The sequence below is a fragment of the Mycteria americana genome, chromosome 1, assembly GCF_035582795.1.
Source record: "Mycteria americana isolate JAX WOST 10 ecotype Jacksonville Zoo and Gardens chromosome 1, USCA_MyAme_1.0, whole genome shotgun sequence".
NCBI lineage: Eukaryota > Metazoa > Chordata > Aves > Ciconiiformes > Ciconiidae > Mycteria > Mycteria americana.
The window spans coordinates 187,658,621-187,684,265 of record NC_134365.1 but is presented as its reverse complement, the minus strand read 5'-3'; the positions used below and the strand labels follow the sequence as shown (position 1 = coordinate 187,684,265).

Genomic DNA, 25,645 nt, shown 5'->3' with positions numbered 1-25,645 from the left:
CATGCATAGACATGGCCATCCCCTTAGTCCCGACTGGAACCTTCCTCCCAAACACCAAGCTCATTTTCCCAGTGATCCACAGAAGCCTGGAGAGAAAGTTTAATTTCTGTTGCACCGGGTGGAGGCTTGCAGCTGACTCCACCAAGGCAGTAGCTTGTTGGAAGTGGGGAGCTCCCGTGGTGGGCTGGATGCCTTGGGAACTGCAGGCAAATCACTGCCTGTCATACCATAGTGTGGTGTGTGGGGGCCACACTAGATGTTGCCTGCAGCCTTTTTTTATCTCTTTCTGTATCAGTGGTCTAGAGACAGGACAGTGAATCATTGTGGTCAGGAGGCATGCAGCTCCATGAAAACAGAACAAGGGAGTAAGCATTGTTACACAGTGTTAATGCACGAGTAAGCATTAATGGGTACATAGTGTTAATGTACGAGACATAAGCCTACTGGAAAGGAATGGGAGGAGATAGTCTGTGTCCCACCTGTGCTACATGAGAGTTGAGGGAACTGAAAAGCTGTAGAGACCCCAGTGCATTTCCCAGTTGCCAAAGGTCTGTTGGCTTCTGAAATACGGGGAGGATGTTTCTGGTGTGTGAAAAGTCTAACCTGATCTGCTCTTCTCTGTATCTATAAGAAGTAATAAATACCACCCAGCCCTCTATTGTCTGCACAACTTAGAAGGAATCTATAAGAGTTTTTGTGATTGAGTCACAGTAAGAGGAAATGTCTATCTATCCGTCCTAGCAAACAAACACCCGATGTTCTGCATAACCAAGATTAAGATTAGGTATTGCACCATATGGGAAATTGGATGTAGTTAATTTTTGACAGTAACTCGTATGTTCTTTGTACGTTAGTATTTGGCACCTATTATTATATGATTTCCTGACATCACTTCTCCAAAACCTTACAAAAATATCATGTGAGTTCCTTAAGGTTTGGTTGCGAAAATCCACAGACTCTACTATAAAAGAACACCTTTGTCCCTTTGCTGTCACAACTGCTGGCTGAGAAGATGAAGTACACACAGGTGGCTGTGCTGCTCCTCATGCAAAGCATGATTGCTCTGGCTGGAACAATGGCAGCAACAGAAGTGGTAAGATGGGGGTCTCATAACCTGAGCTTTGGTGCCTTCTTGTATTCTCATGTAATTTAGATTGCTGAAAAATCTTTTAAGGTCACTGGAAAATTATTAGGCAAATGTTGAGATCTCTGTATGGAGAAAGTTTAAAGTATTCCTCCATCCTTCCCCCCAACTAATGTATAGGGACTGGGTAATAAATGTAAAAGTGAGGCACAGGTTTAAAATCAGAGTCAAATTCTGCCTTGGTTAGATGAGTGTAACTCCCAGTGAGGATCTGAGTGGATATTAAATACTCTGTGTAGCTTCTAATTAATTAGCAAGGGCTGAAAGCAGGAAAGGATCCACATCTTTGATGTGGATGGAGTTGGGAGGTGGGAGGTGGGGGCTTTCCCAGTTGCATGATTGCTGTCATACTCTGTGACCAGGCATATGAAAGCCATGCTGGGTGGTTTATTGTGGGGTGCTCTCCCTCTTCCCCATAAAACCGTATCTGTTTGGGCAAGACAGAAGTTCAAATCAAACCTATTAATCAGAAAAAACAACCAACCAAACAAAAAACCCACCAACAAATCCAGGGAGGAAGGGAGAAGAGAAAACTTTGAAAAAAAAAAATGTAAAAAGTAAAAATTACATTAGTGAGAGATTTGTTTTCATTTTGTACTGACTCATTGTTTTTAAATTTAAAGCTGGGCTTAAATTATCAGAAGAAAAAGTTTACGAATAGCTTAAAAGCTCTTCCAAATGAAACAAAACATTTTGGTTTTGTTTGACCCAAAGTGACTGCCTTTTGGTATTTTTTAGTTAAAATTTGGAAAAAACACGTTTTGGCTCCCAATGAGTCTTTCTGATTCGTCTGGTTTAGTCACCAACCAGAAAAATCCTGCGTGCCCCTAGTTATATTTTTGAAGTTTGGGAGCGCTGTGGATACAGGCAGAGAAGTCAGCATCTCCTGGGAAGGTGCATTTATCTGCTTAAGGAATGGAAAGTTGCAGAAGTCAACATGGAGGTGTAAATATACGTTGATAAGCTGAGGGTAGAAAGCTTAATATGGGAGACATTTCTCCTCAGTCTGCTTAGCTTTAAGCTAGTCCCCAGTTTGTGTAATTTACACAATTTGTGATGCTCTCTGCCCTACCACTGTTAATTGCTACCAGCTGCGCCCCCTCATGTTCAGTGTAATCATATGAGCACACAAATGCTTGTTCAAATGGGTTTATTTGACAAACTGTCCCACCAAAGCTTGTTTACGCTGTGCCCTTTGATAGACCTGCCCTTTGCTGGCCATTTGGAGTTCCCCATCATTCCCTGGCTTGCGAATGGGGCTCTGGCCGGGATTTGGGAAACGCAGAAAGACCCAGGGGTAGGTGTCCTGTTGCAGGGGAAGACCATTTGATGCTTGGTCTGTCACACCCTTTGACATTGAGGGTGTCTTGCTGCAGTTCCCAGTTTGCTACAGAGTTTGGTGAGACCCCACTACGAGTGACAGTGTGCTGCATCACAGCGATGCACCGTGCTCTGCACGCTACGTGGGGACGCAGTAGCCCTTTAGGGACACGGTACAGTGCCAGGGTGACAGCCGCTCTCTTGCTGCGACAGGAAGGCAGGTGCCAGCCACAGATGCAAGTTAAAGGGGATGTATATTGTCTTACTACATAAGACTCCCAAGGTGGACCTGGCTGTATCCTTGGCAGTGTGGTGGCTTCTGCCGGTGCTCCCTCCCTGCAGTGGGATGCTGTCCCCTCCATGGTGCTAGTAGCAGAGCGGGACATGTGCCCCAGCCATCACAGCTCGCAGCCTGACAGCTTGGCGTGAAAGGGGCAGCGAGTCCTGCGCCGAGAGGCTGGAGCGCGAGCCGGGCAGCAAGGAGTGGACGTCCCTGCTGGGAGGACAGTAGTCTCCGGATTGAGGGCAGGGGGGCATGGTACTGTCATTTTAGACTGCCATGCAATCTGCCAGGGCTGCTTGTCAGAGCCCCGACTCACACATCCTGGGCAGGCTGTGTCCCCTGCCTTGTACTGGTCACACAGAGCCTTTCTTCAAGAAGAGGTGTCTATGAAGTGACACTGTGCCCGGGAAAACGTTAGTCACCTTAGCAGCAGATCAGAAAAGCCAATTAATTTTACGGTTGCTGGGGATGGCTTCCATAATAAAATCAAAGTGCTTTGGAGCTGCAGGATGGGGGCTAGCTGGTGGGGAAGGGACAGTGCCATATGCAGGAATTCACACTGAAAAAGGCTTTCCTTCGCTTTTTAGACCCCTCATCTCAGTGCAACGCTTCCACATCTGACTCAGCCTAGCAAGACGACTGGTGACCTGCACACTGCCCCAAAGGTATGACCATTACTGTTCTTCAGTGAAGTCCAGAAAAATCCAAAATTAGGAACTTGTGCCCCATTTTTTAAATGCCGCACTGTGACTCAGAGATCTAACCTTGATACACATTCATCAGTTAGGCTGCCCAGGAAAAGGTGTTTAGGTGTTGTGTATCCAGGATTTTAGGCAGTAGTGAATTCCCAAAATCACCAGTGCTGCTATGAAGTGACACTGTGCCCAGGAAAACGTTAGTCACCTTAGCAGCAGATCAGAAAAGCCAATTAATTTTACGGTTGCTGGGGATGGCTTCCATAATAAAATCAAAGTGCTTTGGAGCTGCAGGATGGGGGCTAGCTGGTGGGGAAGGGACAGTGCCATATGCAGGAAATCACACTGAAAAAGGCTTTCCTTTGCTTTTTAGACCCATCATCTCAGTGCAACGCTTCCATATCTGACTCAGCCTAGCAAGATGACTGGTGACCTGCACACTAGCCCAAAGGTATGACCATTACTGTTCTTCACTGAAGTCCAGAAAAATCCAAAATTAGGAACTTGTGCCCCATTTTTTAAACGCTGCACTGTGACTCAGAGATCTAACCTTGATACACATTCATCAGTTAGGCTGCCCAGGAAAAGGTGTTTAGGTATTGTGTATCCAGGATTTTAGGCAGTAGCAAATTCCCCAAATCACCAGTGCTGTTGCCATGTCATTCAATGTCTTAAGTCACATCCAAAGCTCTGGCATTGCCCTTGTGACTACTGAACTGGACCCCAGACATGCAACAGCTGGGGCCATGGGGGTTTGATGGCAATGTACCAAACAGTTTGGTGGTTACAGCCTCCCAGGAGGAAGGGGCAGACTTCTTTTCAACTCTGTCTTCCCATGTAAACCAGAGCAGGGCCTTGAAACAATCTTCTAAGAAGTGCCTACTTGTGGTTGCTGGGGGTGAGAAAATCTTGATTCTTCCTGTTCTACTTAGCTCAAATTTTATTCAACTATTTGTTGATAGAGGGACTTGAATCTGATTTCCGTGCCTTCTGGTACAGTGCTCAAGTCCATGGTCTGCAGATTTCAGGGTCTGGTTTCTTTCCTTCTCTCTGTCAGTGACTGCTTAATAACATGTTTGCTTTGGAGCAGATTCAATGGGACACACTTGCTCTGCATGGTCCTGCAGCCTAGTATTAAGAATAGGGTTTGTCCAAAGCACAGCTCCAGATCAGGTCAGAGATGGCAGACAGCTCGATGGCAGGTCTTTGTTGTCCGGGCTAGACCATTGTGGTACCTGGGATGTGTGGAAGGACCTCTTCTGAGAGAAAGTTAAGTCTCTGGCTCCAGTAGAGGGTTTAGAAAGTTAAATGGAGTTAGGAGTCTCTCTCTGAGTCTCAGTAGCAGGACCCAAACCTCATCCATCTCCTTGCCCAGCTAAGGTGGCCTCTGTCCCTCCCATGTAGTTTCTGTGGATCCCATTCTCTGTCTTAGGAAGAGCAAGTAGCTCATTCAGAGCTGTGAATGCCCCTGGGCTACAGTGTAGCTGGAAACTAAGCACTGAAATGGCTAGGCTGTTTTGGGGATGTAACCCTATGCCCACATTTAGGCAGCTGAATAGATTTCCTGGTTTTCAGAAAATCAAGTACCTGTCAGGTCCTACTCCCTTTCTTAAATCGAAGGGATGTGGAAAAGGAACATTTCTCATAGCTTCAAATATGTATATGTAACAGCTTACTTTTACAGACTGAGATCAAGTCCTTGCTGTAGGCCTGGACAGTTTGCTCTCTTTTAAGCATTCAGTGTAAATTATTAAACTTTCAAAAACATACAACTCCATCAAAAGTAACAGCCTGTCTTGTGCATTTTTCGACAGGATGAGGGAAGACATTTTTTTTATATGGTTATAATTTGACTGGTATTATATTTTGATTGAAGCACTTACTGACCCAAGGGGCTTTTAACTAAGCAATGCTTCTTGGTCTCATGAACATCATGATCCCAATGTTTGTAATGTCAATGAAAGAATGGAAGCAGTTCTGTCTTCCCAGGCCGTGTGCCCCTTTGGGGAAACTGTCTCTTGGCTTAGATATAAGCTGCACTTACTGCAGTGAAGCTCTGCCTGCAATTAAAGGCTCTCATAACACGAATGTTAAAATATAATGATTGTTTTTCATAGGGAGTTTAAATGTACAAGTTGGATTTTTTTTGGGAGATCATCTGAATACATTTATGAATGGTTTATTTAGCACATGGAGTAAGCATGGTACCTCTAGATAAACTGATGGCTATATATAGTCAGGACTGTAGTTTATAGCAGAGTACACAATGTGTAGTTTGCACTATACTATATATGGAAACATTTGTGTATGTATAGTACATACTATGCTATACTATGTATAATATACTCTCTTGGTATACATATACACATGTATATTATGTTTGTGTTATACACAGAAGGGATAGAATGCAATGCCTTCTACACAAAAATTAGCATGCCAGTGCACAACAGTCTTATAGAAAGTCCCATGTACTCACTAAGCCACGTTTATTTCTTCTTTTGTTTTTTCACCCCATCTGTTTCTTTTGTTACTGCTGAGCAACTTTCCATCCCAGTCATGCCCAGACGCAGAGACTCAGAGGTGCAGAAGCATCTAAGTGACTTAGGAACCTATTTTTCATAGTAATTTAGGTACTGACAGCCATATCTTCAAAAGTACTTGGAAACTTAGAAATAGTTTGCAGTATATTCTCAGTGGGATATTCAGAAATGCTTTGGTAACCTACCTGGCAGAGAAATCAATGGAAGTTACGTGCCGGGACATTCTGGAATGCCATGAGATACTTCTCTACTTCTTTTCATGTTAAATGTCTTCAGCAGTCTGGCTATGAGTGAAGTTTTAAGGCCCATGGTGCTTGAATAACACAGATGAAAAGTCTTTTCATGCTTTCTTTCAAAATGAGATGCGTGCTGTTTGTTATGGCAGCGGTAAAGAGGTTGCCAGAAGTGTGAACTGGGATCATTCTTGTTTCCTGCTGTTCTCTTCTTGGGCTTACAGATCAAGACAGCTTTGCTGCTGGCCATCACTGCATGTTCTGGGCTGGTTTGGTGGGGAGGAAGTTAGTTGAAATCACTGTGAAAAAGTGAGGGAAGAAGTGCTGAAATGTCAGCTTTCAGTAGATAGTTTTGTTGTTTGCTTATTTATTTTTAAGAGGGAGAGAGAAAGAGAAAACACATGAATAACTGGGATTTCTGCAAGGCAGGAGGAGAGATTATAGAAAGAAGTGTATTTAAAGAGCAAGCCTGTAGTTTTAAAATATGCAGCCGCATTGAAGTGTGTGCCAGAATACTTTAAAGTAACATCAAATATCTTTATTAATAAATTCGTGATAGGTTTATGAACTGGGAAGCCTTTTGTGTACAAACAAAAAAGACCTGCTTCAAACACACTCAGTATTCAGACCAGTGTTTATGGAAATGATGTGCTTTGGCTGTAAATTATGGCAAGATCATGAATTGCCAGCCCTGACCTTTCCATACACCATACACATTGCTCCAATGCTGATGGTTTGAACATGCAGCAGCCAGGACAAGGCGATTCATGATAATGGCATGGGCAATAGCTTTGCAAACTATCCACAAACGTGGATGAGTCGCTGTGATGTGTGGGTGTTACGTGCAATATTTTGTAGCAAAGTAAGTATCTCTACCTTAGGCTGAGCCTGCATATTTAATTTGTCACCTTTCAGTGGTGTATAATTAAATGCATATGTCTGTTTACTGGGGCTGGCTGAGAAACTTCAAACGAAGCATTTTCCTTTTCAAAACTTTCCCTGTTACTAGTTCTGTTTCGGTGCTTTCATCTCTATGGATGGAAATGACTAGATGATCTGATCAATTCAATTCAGATTAACAGAACAGTAACCATAAGACCTAACTTACTAAGTTATTATTTTCCTGCTGTTGTGTGCTCTTCCATCTGCTGGAAAAGTTATTTCGTTATCTTAGGAACATTGTCCACAAGATTAGGAAAGTAAGAACTATTATATGCCTCTGTTTTTCTAATGGAAAAATCTTTACAGCAATATTTGGCTATTTGCAGAAAGATTTGTAAGGCTGAGTCATAAAAATTGCTAGATATTTTGAGTTCTTTGGAAGAAAAAGGTGAAAGATGTCTAGTAATGAAGTTGTTGATCTCATGGTTGTCACAGCTCATATTATTGTCAGGCATTAGCTACTGACTCCAAAGAAGAATATTAACACTTTTTTCCTTACCAATGTGTTATTGCAGCTCTTTGCCAATGTCTCTGGCTCTGTGGATGACGAGGGAACTTGTCAGTGCTCTGTGTACTTGCCGGATACCACCTTTCCAGTGCAGAAGGCTGAGCAATTGGAAATCATAGCCACAACGCTCTCGGAGAAATTTGAGAGAGAGCTTTCTCAAGTAAGGTGTTATTTTCTCATAAATATAACAATTGTATCTTTGCTGAAAAATGGTTGCCTGTGAAAAAGTACAGCAGTCCGTGGTTTTCTGTGACCTGTCCTTCGAACAGTGGGAAAGAAGGCTCTGTAAGAACAAGGAGAAAGGTGATTAAATCTCAAATCTTTGACACTGTAGCATGTCATACATTTGAATATCCTTAGGTCCCTTTTCTAGGCCTTTGCAGCTAGAGGCATATGGTATTTTTGGAAGAATCATTATGTTTTTTCCTCTTTTGGCTCAGTTTTATTGGTTTGTGATTGCTACACAGAGCTATAGGAAGCCAAGCCTCCTGCTCTTTCATGTGTTATTATTTGTATCAAGCCAGCCAGATTGGAAGAGGGAAATGAAGGGAAAGAGGAGAAATGTCACAACAGCCCAGAGTCAAAAAGTAGGTGAATATTTGCCCCTTCACTTCTTCTGGTCTCACAGATAAAAAAAAAAATTAAAAATCAAATACCTTCCTTGTCAACATCTGAAGCTATGGCAGTGAGACTGCTGAATTATGCATTGTTGTTGAAGACAAACACACCTTACACTACTTTGGCTGCTTGTTGCATGAATTCAGATCCTTTTTTTGAGGAACTCAGGCAAACCCACACATGCTGCAGTGCACTGGGTGAAGCTGCCTGTGAAGACAGAAATCTGTTTTTGACTTTTGATAGTGGATAAATATTCAGGATTCAGATTAGGTGTCCAGCAGAAAGTGTTTTCTTCAGGAACCAAGCGTCTTAAGAAATGAAGTGTCCTTGAATTAATCAGCAGAAAAGGCACAGCATTAAATTATAAATTCTAACCATAAATATTCATAACCCTTCTCTGGTATAATCAAGAACAGATAAGAAGTTGTGCATAAAAACCACAACAACAAGCGGAGGATCCTGTGGTAAGATCTTTCAGTTCAAATAATTTGTTTTGAAAGAACTGGAGCTAACAATGAAACACATTCAGCTGTCAGCAGGGATATGAAGGGCAAGCTGACAGAAGTCCCACTGCCTCCAAGCACAGGAGTTACCTGATCCCTTGTAGCATGGAGGTGTAGCTCAGAGTTAATGAACCATGAAAATCACTGAGATTTTAGGTCCCCATACTGTTCCCACTGTGGTCAGTGCCAGCATTTTAAGCTAATTGCACTGGGACAGGATCAGGGGCATGACTCCCAGCCAGAAAGTTGGGGTGATTCTTCAAGGTGTTTGTGTACCACCTTTCCCAGTCACTTGCCCTGGTGTAACCAGTCTCTTACCAGTACTTTCCTCAGAATGCTGCATGTTTCCTTTCGGATGTGTGACTTATCTGCTAGTGACATGCAGATCTGCAGAGCATCTCAAGTGGACAACCTCAGATCTCCATGGATTTCAGACATCTTGCTCATATAAAGACACAGGTTACTATAAATACCTAAAATTAAGTGTCCAGATCTGTATCTGCAACTCACCTCTAAATTCAGGGCAAGCTGAATCCCCACCATGGACTTTAATGTCTAGGTTGCCAGCTGGTGTCAACTGGTGTAACTGTGTTGTCATCCTTAGGTGCCCAGCAGTGTACCGCGGTGTAGACACCGACCTTGGCTTTCAGTTCTTGCTGCAGACAGTGAAAATTCTTGACCTAACTCAGGTTTAACTGAATTTCATCCTGTCGAGACCAATCAGCCAAGCAGTGTTACAATGCATCTAGTTAGATAAAGTGTGACATATACTTTGGTGTGATATAGGCAAAGAGACAGTTTGGGTCAGAAATGAAAATGAACAGATTGCATTTTGGTGTAACTCTACGTGTGTAAGATTTCTCAGTTACGATGTTTTTCTGTAGAAAGAAGAAAGCTGTCGAGCATTGCCCTATTGATATCTGAACTTAAGTAGTCTGAGATCTTGTGGTGCATGAGTCTCCATGCCTAAAAATTCTTCACCTTTCCAGTCGTGGAAAAAAATCCTCCTTAAACAATCCTGTATATTACTTTAGTCAGAAGTAATGTAAGAAGGAAATAATGAAATGGAGGAAATCTGAGCTCTCATTGCTGATCATTATTAGAAATGATCCAGAGCAAATTCCTAGGGAATCACACTCAAACATAACCTAGTCTCACCACAGGGGTGGGAATTTCTACTGAGTGTTTCCTTTTTTGACTCTGAGAATCCATGCTTTAGTAGCTCTTCTAAAACACCCTTTGAAGCTCATGGGAGCTTTTCCTGGGTGAGAGCTACAGGATTGGACCCTCTTAAGGATGCTTTCCATGTGCTAGAAGTCCCAGATAAACAACCTGATTGAATCATTAACCTTTTGCCTGATTGTAGGCTAATTCAAAAAGCAAGGGGGTCCTTTTATAGAATCAGCAGGCAAGGAAGCTCACAGATAAAGAGATGCTCTCATGTGCCAAATGAGTACAAACTGTAGGCTGAAAATACCAGACTAATTTTTCCTCTGTCACATCAACCTTTGCCAGCATAATTATGATTACAGAAGAAAATTAACCTTTCAAAGCAAAGTGGGAATTGGTTGCTCCTCTCAATAGGAAAGGGGAGAGGACACCTCTGTAACAGGGATGGATCAGCATGTGATCCCAAGGAGAGAAAGTGCCTTTCAGAACTTGCCTCACGATGGCCACAACATCCTCACCTAACAAAAACAGGAGAAAAAAAGCATGCCTGCTTTCTGCCAGGAATAGCTGTTTTCAAGATAGGTTAACCTGCAGTGGAATTCTTCTCGGTGTCAGCTTGCAGCTGCTTGCCAACCTTGCTCCTTATGGGTCTGTAGAGGTCAGGCCTGCCTGAAGCCAGCATCCTGGGCTAAGTGACTTTATAGAGTTGCTGGTTTTGTCACTTCTTTCTTATCTTCCCTCAGTCCTCCCACTTTTTTTCTTTTACATATTCATCTTGCACCTTTGTTCCCCCTTCTGTACTCTCCAAATGCATGCTGGAGAAGTGTCTGTTTGCATGCTGCAAAACCTGTGTTGATAAATACCAATTGCAGGTAAACGACACAGTAAATGAGCATTGCAGATTTTTCCTGCCCTTTTCATTCCATGAGGGTGACAATTCTCGAAAAGGAGAAAAAACTGAAACTGAGGAATTTTTTTCCTACATATGCCTCACATGGCTCCCTTCTCTTCCTATAAAGGGCTAATACAGGCCCTAAACACTCATCATACCCTACTTCAGGCTTTTACGATAAACGTGGCAGCAATCAGTACTAGTTATTGGTCTGTATCCCTAAATATGGGATATGCACCGAATTTCTGTGCCAGCCTGCCAAGCAACAACAGCCAGTCCCTAGCAAGTAGATGCAGTAGAAGAGCAGGGATTACAAGCTGCTTAAATCTATCTGCCAAGCAACAGAGCTGTCATGGTTTAACCCCAGCCGGCAATTAAGCCCCACACAGCCGCTCACTCACTCCCCCCCCATTGGGATGGGGGAGAGAATCGGAAGAGTAAATGTGAGAAAGCTCGTGGGTTGAGATAAAGACAGTTTAATAGGGAAAGCAAAAGCCATGCACACAAGCAAAGCAAAGCAAGGAATTCATTCACTCCTCCCCATGGGCAGGCAGGTGTTCAGCCATCTCCAGGAAAGCAGGGCTCCATCACGCGTAACGGTGACTTGGGAAGACAAACGCCATCACTCCGAACGTCCCCCCCTTCCTCCTCCTTCCCCCAGCTTTATATGCTGAGCATGAGGTCCTATGGTATGGAATAACCCTTTGGTCAGTTGGGGTCAGCTGTCCCAGCTGTGTCCCCTCCCAGCTTCTTGTGCCCCCCCAGCCTCCTCGCTGGTGGGGTGGGGTGAGAAGCAGAAAAGGCCTTGACTCTGCGTAAGCACTGCTCAGCAGTAACTAAAACATCCCTGTGTTATCAACACTGTTTTCAGCACAAATCCCAAACATAGCCCCATACCAGCTACTGTGAAGAAAATTAACTCTATCCCAGCCAAAACCATCACAAGAGCAACATCAAGTTCCTTTTTCAGCTGGTAATTCTAAACCACAGAAACTCCCAAGCCAGATCAGAGCAGGAGGGAATGTTCACACAGGACATTGCAATGCTTGACATATGTGCTGGATTTGTCTGCAAAAGCAGTATAGACCTGTTAAAGCAGCATGGCTGATAAAATTGTATTTGTCCAATAGTTCGCCAGGGGAGCTATTAGCTTAAGTTCATTGCGATGCTGGTGTGGCTGCGGAGTGCTGGGGCTAGTTCAGGCTCAACTTGTATGGCTGTCTCTCAGATATACTCCACTGGATGGTGTTGACATGTCCTTAAACGACCTAGATGGTTGACTGAGTGAAAAACCTCTGATGTGGGAGGAGAACTTTAGGTCTGTGTCCTGCAGCACTCTGCAGTCAGGCCTGAAATAACTACTTATGCCTTGTTCTAGCCCTCAGCATTTTGTCCAGGCTCTCAGGACCCTGGACAAACTCCAAATTCACAAGTTTCATACTGATGAGTAGCCATCACTAATTCCAGCAGTCTGTTTATTTCAGTGGTTTGTAGATTTGGTCTGTATTGCATTATTATTATTATTATTATTATTATTATTATTATTACTATTAGTATTCCTGTGAGAAATGTTATTAATACCTAGACAGATTTCCAGATATCTCTGTGATGTACGTATCTTCACACAGCAGTGCAATTTTGTTCAGACATGGGCTTGCTTTGTATTTCTCAGGCTGTAATTGTACATGCTTTCTTTTTTGTTGTGCAAACTCTAGACACACAGTTTAAACATTGACCTTTGCAGAATTTTTCAGAAGATTTTTTTGAGGATATCTTCCAACTCCAAACTGATTTTGGTGATCAGTGAAAGTGTAAGGTCCAACTACATCTGGCTTTTCCAAGAACATTGTCCAGTTCTTCCTACTGTTCCTTCCTGAATGATGGTGACAGCTAGGACAAGGGATCCCAGCTGTCTTTGTTGTCAGCCAGATACAAGGAGCTAGGTCTAAGTCTTTACATGCTATTATTTTTGTTATTCTTAATTGTAATAAATAGCTTAGTTATTCCTTAGCTTGAAGTTACCCAGGCTTGACCTGGGAGATCTAGAGCATCCAGTGTTATGAGTCAGGGTGCTTCTGCTGCAGCTTATGGAGACATGCCAGTTTATATCAGAGCAGCTCAAAGTCTGGCTGCACACATTTAGAACAGAAGATCTGTTTCAAACCCTGATTTAAATGCACGGGATTGAGCAGCCTGTTTTTGGTGTATGTTATGTATGTGCATGCAGAGGGGTTTGTTCAGATTTATAGTGTAGTTGTGCCACTATTGAAAATTACACTTCTGAAAAGAGGGTCTTCTCACTTATGTTTCTCCTTCTTAAACCACATCACTGAATATCTTATGATTTTAAAGGATCCTTTCTGCCCTTCATGAATTCCCATGCCATGAGCTCCCATACCTCCTCTTTGGTACACAAGGGATTCAATCAAAATTGAAAGGAATTATTTGATAAGTGTGTTTGTTGGGCTCCCTATCCCAAGGGCTGCTGCCAGAAAAGGAGAAAAGGGAGTCCATGGTCTTCACACCATGACAAGATTTTAGAGGCCATTCCAGAGCCAACGGGGAAAAATATTGACTTTCATTTTATGTTAAGCTGATGCAAGAATGTTTGAGATGATGTGGGCTAAAAATCTTTCAGTCAAAGAAGTAATAGTTACGGAAATCATAGTGCTGTAGAGAGAGGGACTTATACTACAAACACCAGCTGCAAGTATAAATATGGAGTTACCGGTGCAACAAACTAGTTATATTTTTTCCTACTTCTTACCTTTTGTGATATAACTTTTGTGATTTAAGGGAAAACAGACATGACTTTTATGAAGCATATAGGAGAGAAATTATGTATCTTTCCCAAAGTGTTAAATTTCAAGGAACTAATATTTTCCAAGGAATGTCCCAAATCCATATAATAGTCTTAACATTCTGCATCACAATGCTTGTGCTGTGACCTTTACCTCAGCAGATACGAGTGTGAAAATATATTTATCTGGGCAACTGTTTAATGGTTCAAAGGCTGAAAAGGCTGCTATGTAAATTACTGTAGCTAAAGCCTGCAATAAATTTTACATGTTCATTTAAACCAGATTTGATTTTTAACACTGTGTTTAAACATTCCCCCCCTGCCCAAAGACAAACCCCAAACCAGTTCTGCCAACTTTTGGCACAATTCAAATGTACACAGGGTAAAATCCTATTTGGATTCAGAGTTAATAGGAAATGAAGTTGAAAAACTTGGGAATCCTTTATTGCATTTTTTAGCGTCCTTGGGTTGCTTTTGTGAGATAATACACTGCAGATTTTCTAATAAAATTTTCGCCAATGTAAGTTCTTGGCATACTGAGGATAAAATTAGCTCACAGAGACAATATTGGCAAAGAACTAAAAAAATGGAAGACTGCAAGTAAAATTCTGCCTTCAGTTATCCCCAGGCATTCCTGAGGGGACTTTGTGGAACTGCCAACAATAAATGAGGGTTAAATTTTACATTTTTTATGCATGTGATGAGGATTTCATTTATGTAGTTTATGTGAAGAATATATATGTCAAGTTGTGGAAGTTATGCATGGAATACTCAGAAACATAATAAAGGTGTCAAACAGGCTTGTTTTATTTGCTAACCTGGAGTTGAATATGTACCGTTTTTTTTTTCTTTAAGGTTAGAGAGTACTCAAAAATGATTGAACTGTATCAGCAGCAAATCCTTAATATAACCATCAGAGTGGAGCGTATGGAGCAGACCGGTGTATCTTACACAGAACTGGACTTCCAGTTACTGAAACTGGAAATCAGTGACCTAGAGAGACTGGTCACTCAGCTGAAATCCAGCCTTGTTGGAAGCAATGTCATCGTTGAGCAAATATATTTGGAGGTATTGCCAGACTCTTAATTAGCCACAGAGGGTTCAAATATACAGATAGTCTATTCTCTCTTTAGTGTTTAGGTTGAGGAAATGTAGCCTGTCTCTACTGCAGCCAGTGGAATTATTTTAGCATTTCATCAGCATAAATTAAAAGAAAGCTTGACCTTAAATGTATTAACAGCTTTTTCCTTGATATAGAGCACAGAAAAGCAAAGAAACCTCAAAAAAAAAAATGGGGACCTCTTTATTTTTGCCAACTATCTGCCTGAAAGTTAACAGTTTTGCATAGTGTTAAGCACACGAGCTGATTAAATAATTATAATAAATATTAATTTATAGACCCCCACGCTTGAAAGCCGCTGTGCTTTAACTTAGATAATTAAAAAATTAGCTTCTGGTTGCTAGGGCAGTGGCCCAATCAATATGAAATCAAGAAGTGGGAAAGACTATCACCTTCCCAGCAGACTATAAATCACATTTTCAAAATTGTAATTAATCACTCACCTAGAGAGAATAATTACTTCAGATGATGGAAAGTGAAATATCATTTTCTCCATTGTCCTCTAGATCATCAAGTAGGTGATTGAGAACATTATTTATCTTTGCAAAGAAAATTTCCAGATACTTCTGTAAGGCTGGAATAAGTACTTTTTATATATAATAGCTAGTTCTTGCCTAAGACTTACTGGATATTTTTAGACTATGTATAAAATAATACTATATTTTTGCATTATGGTATACAACTGAGTGTTAAAGCATTTCCTTGTGGCCACGTACCTCTGCTGGAAATGTAAAATACAGGCTAGCAGGATAAGGTCTAGGCATAGGGATATTTCTTAAAACCTGTTCTGTAGCATATTCTATGGTATGATCAACCCTGCCTGCAAACATCTGTGAAATAAAGTTGACAGAAATTTAAACTTTTTCTCTTTTTCTTTTTCTCTAGATCACAAATCTGACTATACTGGTAAATGAACTAGAATCACTGGATAAAAACAATATCCTTGCAATTCGTCGACAAATTGTGTCTCTGCAGAATCGATTGAAAGAGTGTGAAGAGAGCGCAAACAAAACTACAGTACCCCCTTATTTCCCACCAGGTAAGCATTTCTCTTGTATATCAGATAAGAAACAACATAATACATGGGTAGAACAGTAAATGCAGAGATTTTCCTTTGTTAATATTAAATACAATTGTAATGATACTACTTAGCTCTTGAAAAATTGAGCAGACAGCTCCTAATGTTTCATCAACGGGTTCAAAAGGAAAATGAGGGCAGGAAGGAAACCCAGACACAGTAGCTGTTTTCATCTGGAAAAAGTTGTAATCTTCCTCTCACCTGCAGTGAGGATCTCTACCCCCTTCTCTTTTTCAAAACAATTACCTTTTTTTTTGTGGGAAACTATGCTTTTTTCTGACCAGCTTTGATTTTTAATAGTTCCTGTGAAAGTGACCTGTGTCATGGCAATTTTGCTCTAATGCTGCTTGGGAAGTGTATGAGCAACAGTTATGTACTAAAGCTGTTGGTATGCAAGCTCCGGAAGGTAGCTTTGCATGAAGATTACTTTTGTTTCACAGGCAAAATATTCTTCTAAATCAGAAGGTCAAGAACCTTGGGGGAAAATTCTGGTCTCAGGGAAATAAGTGGGAGCTTTATTACTGATTTCAGTGGAACTAGGATTTTATCATTTTCTTAACTAGGAAAGGTTATGTTCTGGGGCTTAGATCAGTGGTTCCCAGAGTGCTGTTCCTGTGAAAGTATCACCAGTCACAGGGCATGTGGTAATCAGTTTACAACTGGAATAATTTTTGTCTTGACAGTGTGTTCAGTTTGAAAAATCACATTATGAGTGAATCATAGTCTGAGAAATTTTGAGAGTCAGATATGATGCACTGGAGCAAACCATTTAGAAACACTAGTTTAGGTACGCCAGGTCAAGCATCCCACTTGCTAACAGACAGGAGGATTTATCAAACCCTGAGTGTTTTGTACACGTGGGATTCCTTTTGACAGAGTATTGTAAGAAAGTGCTCTGTTGTATACAATACCCAGGGGAAGGATCCTGCTTTTTCACATTAGCGGGTTAGCAATCAGCTAGAGGAGCCCATAAAAAAGGAGGAGTGGTGTCCTGCTTGCAAGGAGCACAGATTTGCACCGACCAGCATTTACCTCTCATCACCGTGGGGACATCTAGTTCAAACATCTGATTGGAAAGGTGAGAGGCAGAAATACAAGCTTCCCTTAGGGTCAGCAGCCTTTCCTATTGCGATGTCCTTAGGGCTCCGTGGCGGTGCGGGCAGCTGCTGCACTTCTCTGACAGGATGCGCGAGTAACACCTTGTCTGGGGATCAGGCAGGAGAGAAAGCTGAAATAAAAAACTGCATTGCAAAATCTCAAGGCCCTTCTCTGCTCCTTAAGGAAGGGCTTAAAATGTTTCAATGAAAAAAAAAAAAGCAATGTTTTAAAAGTATTTGAAGGGCATCTCATTGATTTATTGAGGGTGACGGTGTGTGGAAAGAAACAGCCTCTTTCTCTTCAAGCCTACAGCAAGCCTTTGTTTTGGTGAGAAAGTACTGAGCTCTGGAACAAGAATACTGTGTCCTTCCATGAGTGATGGAGGAAGGGGCTGCTTTTATGCCTGGGTGGTTGGCCTGAGCGTCTGTGGGATGTAGGAGCTTTCACAGAGTGAGAAAGGGAGGTCTATGCTTCACAATGCAGCTCCATGCAGGGATAGGCAAGTCACGCCTAGAGCAGGGTGATAGCTCTGGGATGGGTAAATGTAACTGCATAGGCTTGTGACCATAATAGACTTATTTAGCATTGCTTCTTAAGGCACAATGAGGAGATGGATAGCATTTATCTGGGACCAGACCGGTATTGCTTTAGCCTTGCCTTATTCCTGACTGGTGTGCCAGTTAGCTCAGGCACTTTTGCATGTCACTGCATTGTGTGGGAACCACAGAGCAGAAAATAACCTAGAAGGCCAAAACCCCAGGTGGTATGAACAACAATAGCTCCATTGACTTCCAGAGAATTACCACCACTGACATCAGCTGAGGACATCCTCTGGTGTTATCCGTGAGTTTATCTCCTGCCCACAGCAGTAGGAACGTCGGAAGGGTTGGAGGATGTGTGTGGGCGTATTGTCATGGCCACCTTTAGGGTGAGGGTGGTCTCTGAGGCTGGCACAAAGGAATGGCAGAGCAACTGCGGAGGGCTGGGAAGTTTCCTGCCTGTTGGGAGATGCCAGCTATATGGATAACCCAGGTGTTATGTAGGCTCAGATTCCTGCTAATCTACGCAGGACTTCGTGTGCCTGGCGGGGAGCAAATATTCTCTGGGCAGAGAACTTTGTAGAGCAATTACATGTTCTGCAGACTGTACTTGAAAACCAGTAGCAGGAGGAAGATGTTATTGGTTGGGGAGATGGAGTAAGTATGTGAGAGAGCTGCGTTTTCTAGATGGTCATTTTGGAGGCTTTGCATGGATGCTCCCACCTAGGCCTCTGAAGCTCTCATTTATGCATTTAAACACAATTTCCATACGTTTTCTCTGCAAGCTTGAATGCCTTGAATTCCTGCCAAACCATTTGGCCTTGCCCTGCTTTTGGTTCATATTATATTTATAATGTTTGTATTAAACTGACTCTTTGTCCTGTTTTCAGACTGCATTTTCTTTCCCCCTTCATCCTCTCTCCTGCATATTTTGGGTAGGCAACATGAACTAGAGAGAGCTTGGCTAATCCCCAAGCTGTCTAAGACCATGAGTCTAAAGGCAAGTTTAATTAAAGCTTCTTGCTTCTCAGTGCTGTAGTACACAGCCCCTCTGACTCTGTCCCCCAAGGCTTTTGCTGCTGTATTTCTCAGAGTGAGCAGGCCTGTTCTCAAACAGCATAGCAGAAAGAAATCACTGGTCTCCATTTGCCTTTCTCTCCGACTGGAGAGGTGGGTGTCTGAGTGTCTGAGATGGGGCTCAGTAGATATATAGTTAATCATCCTCATCATCATCCCTGGCTTTCCTATCTGCAGCAGTTCCTGGCATCTCTCTCCTCATCACTCCAGTGGGAAAAAATATTTATCCATTCGTTTTTCTTTTGCACTGATCTCATCTGGCTGCATCAGGGCAGGTATAGAGAGAAAAGACCCCAGGATGGTTCTTTGAGGACTCTGCAGCAGATTCTTTGTCACATCTCACTGAAATGATCTGAGAGAGGCAGCAGGGAGAAGTGAGTCAGATGAAACTCTCAAAGGCAAAAAAAGAAAGAAAAGAAAAAAAGAGCAAAGCTGATTTTTCTGGCTTTTATACATTTAGAAATTAAGGATTTCAAGTTACTGGTGAATAGGTCTCAGCAGGAGGAAGACCTGGTGTAGCCTAATGCTGAAACTCAGGGAATCCTTTTGGAGTCTTATAGTGATTTCACTTTTACCTTATATTTTACCTTCTATGTACCCAAGATGGCTGTGTTTTTGAGGTGTTTTGCATTGTGTTTTGAAATGAATATGTCCATACACAAAGAGAGAGACATGCCTACAGGCACCTGAAAAGAGCTGGCCAGTACCTCCTCTCCAGGACTGCCTGAGCTGCCCCTGGAGACACATGCATTTCTCCATTGGCAATGGAGGGAGCTTAGCTGAGGCACCTGAATTTTTAGTTGCCTGAAGGTAGGTCAAATGAACTCCAGCCCTCCACCTCATCCCCTGTTAGATGCTTCTTGGACACAGCTGTCAGCCTGTGTCTGTGCCCTGTGATACTGGTGAAGACTGAGGTGTCTGTGTGCGTCTTCGCATGTCAGTGAGACAGTAGGAGCCAAGATGAGCCTTTCCCTGAGCAGCTCTGTCTCCTGTGTCTCAAGCCATAGTAAGGCTGGTAACAGCTTACACATCTGGATCTGATGGGAGAGGAGGGTGCACATCTGGTGCTTGGGAGCATGCGTGAGAGTGTAGCACCAGCCTGCTCCTGGTCTCTGTGCCCCTCATGGGTGTTCTTTTAAATGTGGGTCCCACCTTGTTTCATGATCTCGAGCTGCACAGGCGAACTGTGGTCCCTTCTCCTCTGCAGTCAGATGCAGCTGCTTGGTAGGGAGAGGCTGATGGAGTTTTTCTGGCACCTGTATTATTGGAGTGAGAAGCTGATGTGCTCTGTGAGTGCTTCAGAGTGAAGTGGGTGAAGCGAGACCCAACAGGATGCGTCTCATGCTCAGTTCTGCAGCCCATTAGCCAAGCAAGTCAGGCTCCCTCCGGTCCTGGCAACTAAGTGCCAGCTCCTTTTCTGATGAATCAGAAGGATTAGTGAACAACTGAGCTGAGATACCGGTTCTTTATGTAGGGAGAAGGAGAAGTACATGTGTATGTACCTATGTTAGTCCTCCTCTCACCTATTTGCTACATAAGCATGAAACAAAGGAAGGCAAAAATACCAGGACGTCATTTATGAGTGGCCCAAAACAGTGGAGAAAGGAGTTAAAAACTTGAAAGTTTGAATAATGCATATGGATTTATTTCAAGTACCTTCTAATATTTACAAAATTACATGACACTTTGTTTCCTTTGTGCATTTTTTTCCCACAAGATGCAGACAGGGAGGCAAGTTTAGATTAAATAAACAACAATGAATTCTTCTGAACCTGTGCAGAAGACAGATCACCCCCTGACTACCACAGAGTTTTTTGGTAAAAAAAATTCTGGGAGAGTTTTCAAGGAAATCAAAATCAAGCACATACTCTATAGAAACCTCAGACAATTTTTGATGTCATTAAAACGGAACACGCTTCTAACTTTATTTTAATAATTCATTGTTTCATAAATAAAAACCAAACAAGTGTTCAGCAGAGAGATCTCTTTAAGGAAAGAAATAATAATTTATTATTTCTTTTGTAAAAAAAGGTCTCTCTGCTGAACACACGTTTGTTTTTTATTTATGAAACAATGTATGAATTATTAAAATAAATCTGGAATTGTGTTCTGCTTAATGACATGAAAAATTATTTGAGGTCGCATATAGATGAGCTTAGCAGTGCTTCACTACCTGCAAGCTTCAGTGCTATATTTTTCTAAACAAATCAAGAGTTTTAGAGCATTTAATAACCATTTAATTCTGAGATAAGTTTATTGTGATTTAAGCACAGTAATATATTCAATGTCACCAGCTTGAAAGAAGCCCTCATGCCGGAGGTAACAATACATAATAGAGATATAAGAAAAAAACAGTTCAAATTGATTTATGGAGTTGGCAGGCTGCAAGCCATTTTGCACTGTCTGCCTTAGCTTTCTTCCTTTTCCTGAGCTGAGGTATAAGCACCTCTAAACGTTGGTATCTGTGCCAAGTGCTGAGGCCATGTTACTAGCCATGCTACGTGCCATTTCCAGAGATACAGCCTGGCTAGTCATACAGCAGTGCCTTCCTTGTGTGCTATATTTGGAAATGAGGTTTCTGCTCCAGGGCCTCGTCCTTTGTAAAGCACTTAAGTGCATGCTTAAATGCTCATCTGCTGCGATCCAGGAATGCTGATTCGCCTTGATTCTTGGTGGCACGGAGGGAAGCAGCGTTCAACCAGGGTCATCCCACGTTTCAGCTGCAAGAATCCCAGGACACAGAAGGGGCTGGGGGAGGAGATGGTGTTGTTCACAACTCGTGTCACCCTCTCTGCCATGAGCTGGGCACTCAGTGATGCAGAACTGCTCCCATGGGCAATACTGACTCCAAGGAAGTTGCCAACATGGCCTGGGGACACAGGGATTTAGCTCAGCATAGTGATTTATATTTAATATAAAGCTGTTCCCCACCTTCTTCACAGATGTTGAGGAGGCTGCAGGTGAATCACATGTCCCCGAAGTCACTAGCGCAAGACAGCACAAAACTGTGAGGGGTGCAGGTGTTATGTAGCGGAAGGAGAGAAATAGTACCTCTTGAGAAAGGAGGAGACAGGGAGAGCTCCACTGCCCAAATCGACTTTACACATTGGCACAAATGCTACCTTCTTGCTTGGACATTTCTAACATTCAGGCCACAGGTTTCCTTGTCCCAGAGGCAGAGCACCTTCCCCGTGGGCAAAGCAGATCAGAAAAAGATTTCTCTGCATTTGCAACAGTCCATTTTTCACCAAATATCTTGTTTCCCAGTCTTTTTCCAAGCAGAGTACTTCAAATCGGTCTGTCTCTGCATTTCCCTCTATCTGTGGGATAGACTAGGTTGCCTTTGAGAATAAGATACCTCCTAGGCTTTTTCTGTCAGTGGCTTTAGGAGTTTTCAATTCAACTTCGTAAGTATTGTCTGGCCTCGCTTAGGGATGGCCAGCTTTGAGGGTAAAAGGTAAATTATCTGTCTGTTATTTGTCTTTCTTTTTTGTGCTAAAACACAGGTTATTTATATGCTAGACAACCCTTCATATGACTGAGCTTATGAACAGCCATTCTCTTCATACAGGCTGTAAGCAATTGTGACATGGTACCCATGCAAAGTATTAAAACCTTGAAAGATAAGTTTGATTTTCATCATTGACACTATAGCTGGTGGTGCACAGCGTTCCTGTGCTGAGGGAGGTATTATTAACATTAAACAGTGGTGGCCATTAATTTATCCATTAATTGACATGTGAGACTTGGGTCTATTCATATTGTACTCCATCTTTAATAAGGAAAGCTGTCTAGTGGCTAGACCACCCCACTGAACTGGGAAACACTGGAGTACCAGTAAGCTTGTGAGCTGGTGCCAGTCACTTGACACCTCTGTCTCCATTACCTCAGGTAAACATATCTTTACAATGAAAAATCTGGGACACTTTTGTGGCAGTAATACAAAAAGGTAATGTTAACACTTGGAAAAAAGCATGCTGGTTTTTGCCAGTGGCAGCTTCGGACTCATCAGAGGCCCACAGACATTTCTGAGTGGAGCATTTTTTCCACCAGTGAATTACAATATTGCGAATTTATCAGGAAACAGGAATGTCACTGCCATTCGCTATGAGTAAAAGGAAAGTATTTCTAGTATCTAAATTAATTTTTCCATGATCGGGAAAATGGCTTCATAGTTGATATGTGGAAAACAGAGCTGTTCTGGTTCAGCTTGAAGTCATATTCTCTCTAGAGTTGCCTCGCATGAAAACTCAGAGTAATATCTGTCTACATTTCCTAGGCTGTGATTGTTACTGTCTGCAGATTTCTTTGAGGGCCTGAGGTGGAAGGCACCATGCGGCTGTGACGCACTGTTGTAAAGCTGTGATTCTGACAGCAGAATGCTAATCTGAAATGTGACTCTGGAATTACTGCTGCTGCTGCCCCTTCCTTCTCCTCTGCAGTGAAATACACAGAAATCAGATGCTCCTCTTTCTTTTTTCCCCATGTCCCATGCTCTCAGTTCCACTGAGGTAGAAAATAACCTAAAATGCTTCTGAAATTGTATTTTCCAAGGGATTTCCTAGTGCATTCAGGCTGGCGTGCATCAAATGGGTAGAAACAGAAATCTGTCCCTTGTCTGGAACAGCGCAGTGAGCACTTATTTTCTGCTAATTAATCCTGACTGAGGATGGATGTCCCTATCTTTTCTCCATCCCCCAGCCCCTCCAAATAGCTGTAATAATATGTACTTTTATTTTTTTTTTACTAACTTTCTGAGTCAACTTGGAACAATTAGTGCCATCCAGTTGCTGACTTTGGCCCAAAATGAGCCTTTTACACATGAAGCTATGCGTTTATGTCTGTGCTTTGCCACAAATCTAATCCCTAGGAAGCACACTCTGGAGGCTATAGTATGCAAAATGTCTCTCCTAATGATGACATTTGGAAAACCATTTTTTTTTCTCTTTAATTGCAGGTAGCTGCATTCACCGTGGACTGCTGAATGTTAGCCAGCCCTATATTGTAAAGCTGAACTGGAGAGGATTTTCCTACAAATATGGTTCCTGGGGTAGAGATTACTCTCCCTCTAACCCAGAGGAGGAAGTCTATTGGGTTGCACCATTGAACACAGACGGGAGATACTTGGAATACTACAGAATTTATAGTTCCTTTGATAATTTGCTGCTGTTTAAACCCATGTATGAAAGTAGAATAACATATGGGGAAGGAAGTGGTGCTGCCCTTTACAATAATTATTTGTACTATCATGCTTATAATTCAATATATATGGTGAAGCATGATTTAAAAACGAACAGCATGGTTTTGAGGAAGCAGCTTCCAGATGCTGTTACCGGTAACCGTTTCTCTTATGCAGGTGTATCATGGCAAACCATAGATTTTGCCGTGGATGAAAGTGGGTTATGGGTAATATATTCAACAGAAAATAGCATGGGCAACATTGTGATTAGCAAACTCAATGAGACCACACTTGATGTGCTAAATACTTGGCAGACAAGACAGTACAAGCCATCTGTTTCCAATGCTTTCATTGTATGTGGTATTCTGTACGCTACAAGGCCAATGAACACTAGGAAAGAGGAACTCTTCTACATGTATGACACGAGTACTGGCCAAGAAGGTAGAATTAGTGTCGTTATGGATAAAAAGTTAGATACAATCCAGAGTATCGATTATAGCCCCACAGATCAGAGTCTGTATGTTTACAATGACGGTTACCTTCTAAGGTATGATGTGACCTTTCAGCCTTAGCATCTCAGTGACATAAGCATGCGATAAAACTGGCAGCAACTAAAACAAGAGATCAGATATGCCTTTAGACAATGCTACTGCCAGTTTAGAGTTCATTTGGTCTGATGTACTGTATCTGTGGGTGTTACATATATTACTTATACTCTTTAAAGGAATTGCCCACTCTGGTCAGTAGTATTGCTGGCAGCAGTGTTTGGCAGTACCGGGTTCTTTAGGTTTTGACTGGTGTTTATTCGTGCTCGGTGCTTTACAATTGTCCTGCCTCTAAGTAGATTTACTGCATAGATTTAGTGCATTTTGTTCACAGAAATTGATGGGCATAGCCTGTCTACTGACCGATAAGCTAATTACCCACTGATGTGCATTTGTCAGTGTAACGCAGGCAAAGCCCCCAGAAACTGAGAATGAATTTCCACTGATCTTCATCAGAGTGAATTGAGGCCTCAGAGAAATTAATCAAAGGATTAAAATAGTATAGGAAGTAGACTTGGTTGGAAGACAGCAACCCATTTGTTAGGTGGAATCAGTAGTATCTGGCTCAAGGCTTCAGGAGAGAGGCTAGAAATGCACTTTGCTGTTTGAAGTCCTATCACATGGAGGGAAGAGAAGGCATCAGGGCAGGGACAGAGCTCACTGCCCTCACCATCACTGATGCAGTGGGACAGCTGCCCCTGGGCCCCACCTGTAGCTGCCTCCTAGCAGCTCAGCCCTCTCCCAAGCTGCCACAGCACCAGGCTGGCTTCTCGGAGTGACTGTGCAGCAAAACTGGCAGCAAGACTTTCACCAACTTTCCCTCTGTCCCACTCTGCTGCCCTTAGCAATTCCATGTGCCTAAACCTGGCCTTACAAATGGTCTTACTACAATCTAGCCATGTTTTGTGGTCACCATGGCTCCATTTTCCCAGCAGTACAGTGCAAGAAACAGTTCTCCTTTCCTTTATGCTCTTGTAAGCTGATGCAAATCCTCCCGTTGACTTTATTGGCCACAAGCGGCTCTTAGGTGTATATCATGCATCGCCATAGAATGACAGCCTTATTATTTAATGTGCCTCTATTCAACATTTTTGCCATTCTGTAATTAGATTCCTGAGAACCTTGTTAGTGTAGGGTCCAGTTTGTTCCCTGGGTAATTCTGTCTTACAGCAAGGTAGGAGGTCTTGTGGAAAACAAGTCTGGTCAAACTAGTTGGATATGTTGGGGTTTTTTTTGATGGGTATGGTATAATAGTTTCTGAGTGTGTACACTCTATCAATGTCTTACCTTCATCGTGTCAGAAAGCAGGCTGAAATACTGAAATTCAGAGCTCTACAATGATGAAGAAAGCAGTTCATGTA

At 42.3% G+C, this 25,645-nt stretch overlaps 1 protein-coding gene across 2 annotated transcripts; it reads left to right on the top strand.

Moving 5' to 3' along the window:
- Positions 1 to 1,012: 1,012 nt before the first annotated feature.
- OLFM4 (olfactomedin 4) lies at positions 1,013 to 24,568 on the top strand. Of its 2 annotated transcripts, none has more exons than XM_075491979.1 (6): positions 1,013 to 1,093; positions 3,816 to 3,893; positions 7,673 to 7,825; positions 14,504 to 14,716; positions 15,654 to 15,807; positions 23,518 to 24,568. In XM_075491979.1, the coding sequence occupies exons 1-6, from the start codon at positions 1,013 to 1,015 to the stop codon at positions 24,309 to 24,311; spliced, it is 1,473 nt and encodes a 490-aa protein (XP_075348094.1). In that variant the 3' UTR covers positions 24,312 to 24,568. The 2 variants fall into 2 exon arrangements, with proteins under 2 accessions (XP_075348094.1, XP_075348093.1); XM_075491978.1 differs by lacking the exon at positions 3,816 to 3,893 and adding an exon at positions 3,335 to 3,412.
- The last annotated feature ends 1,077 nt before the right edge of the window (positions 24,569 to 25,645 follow it).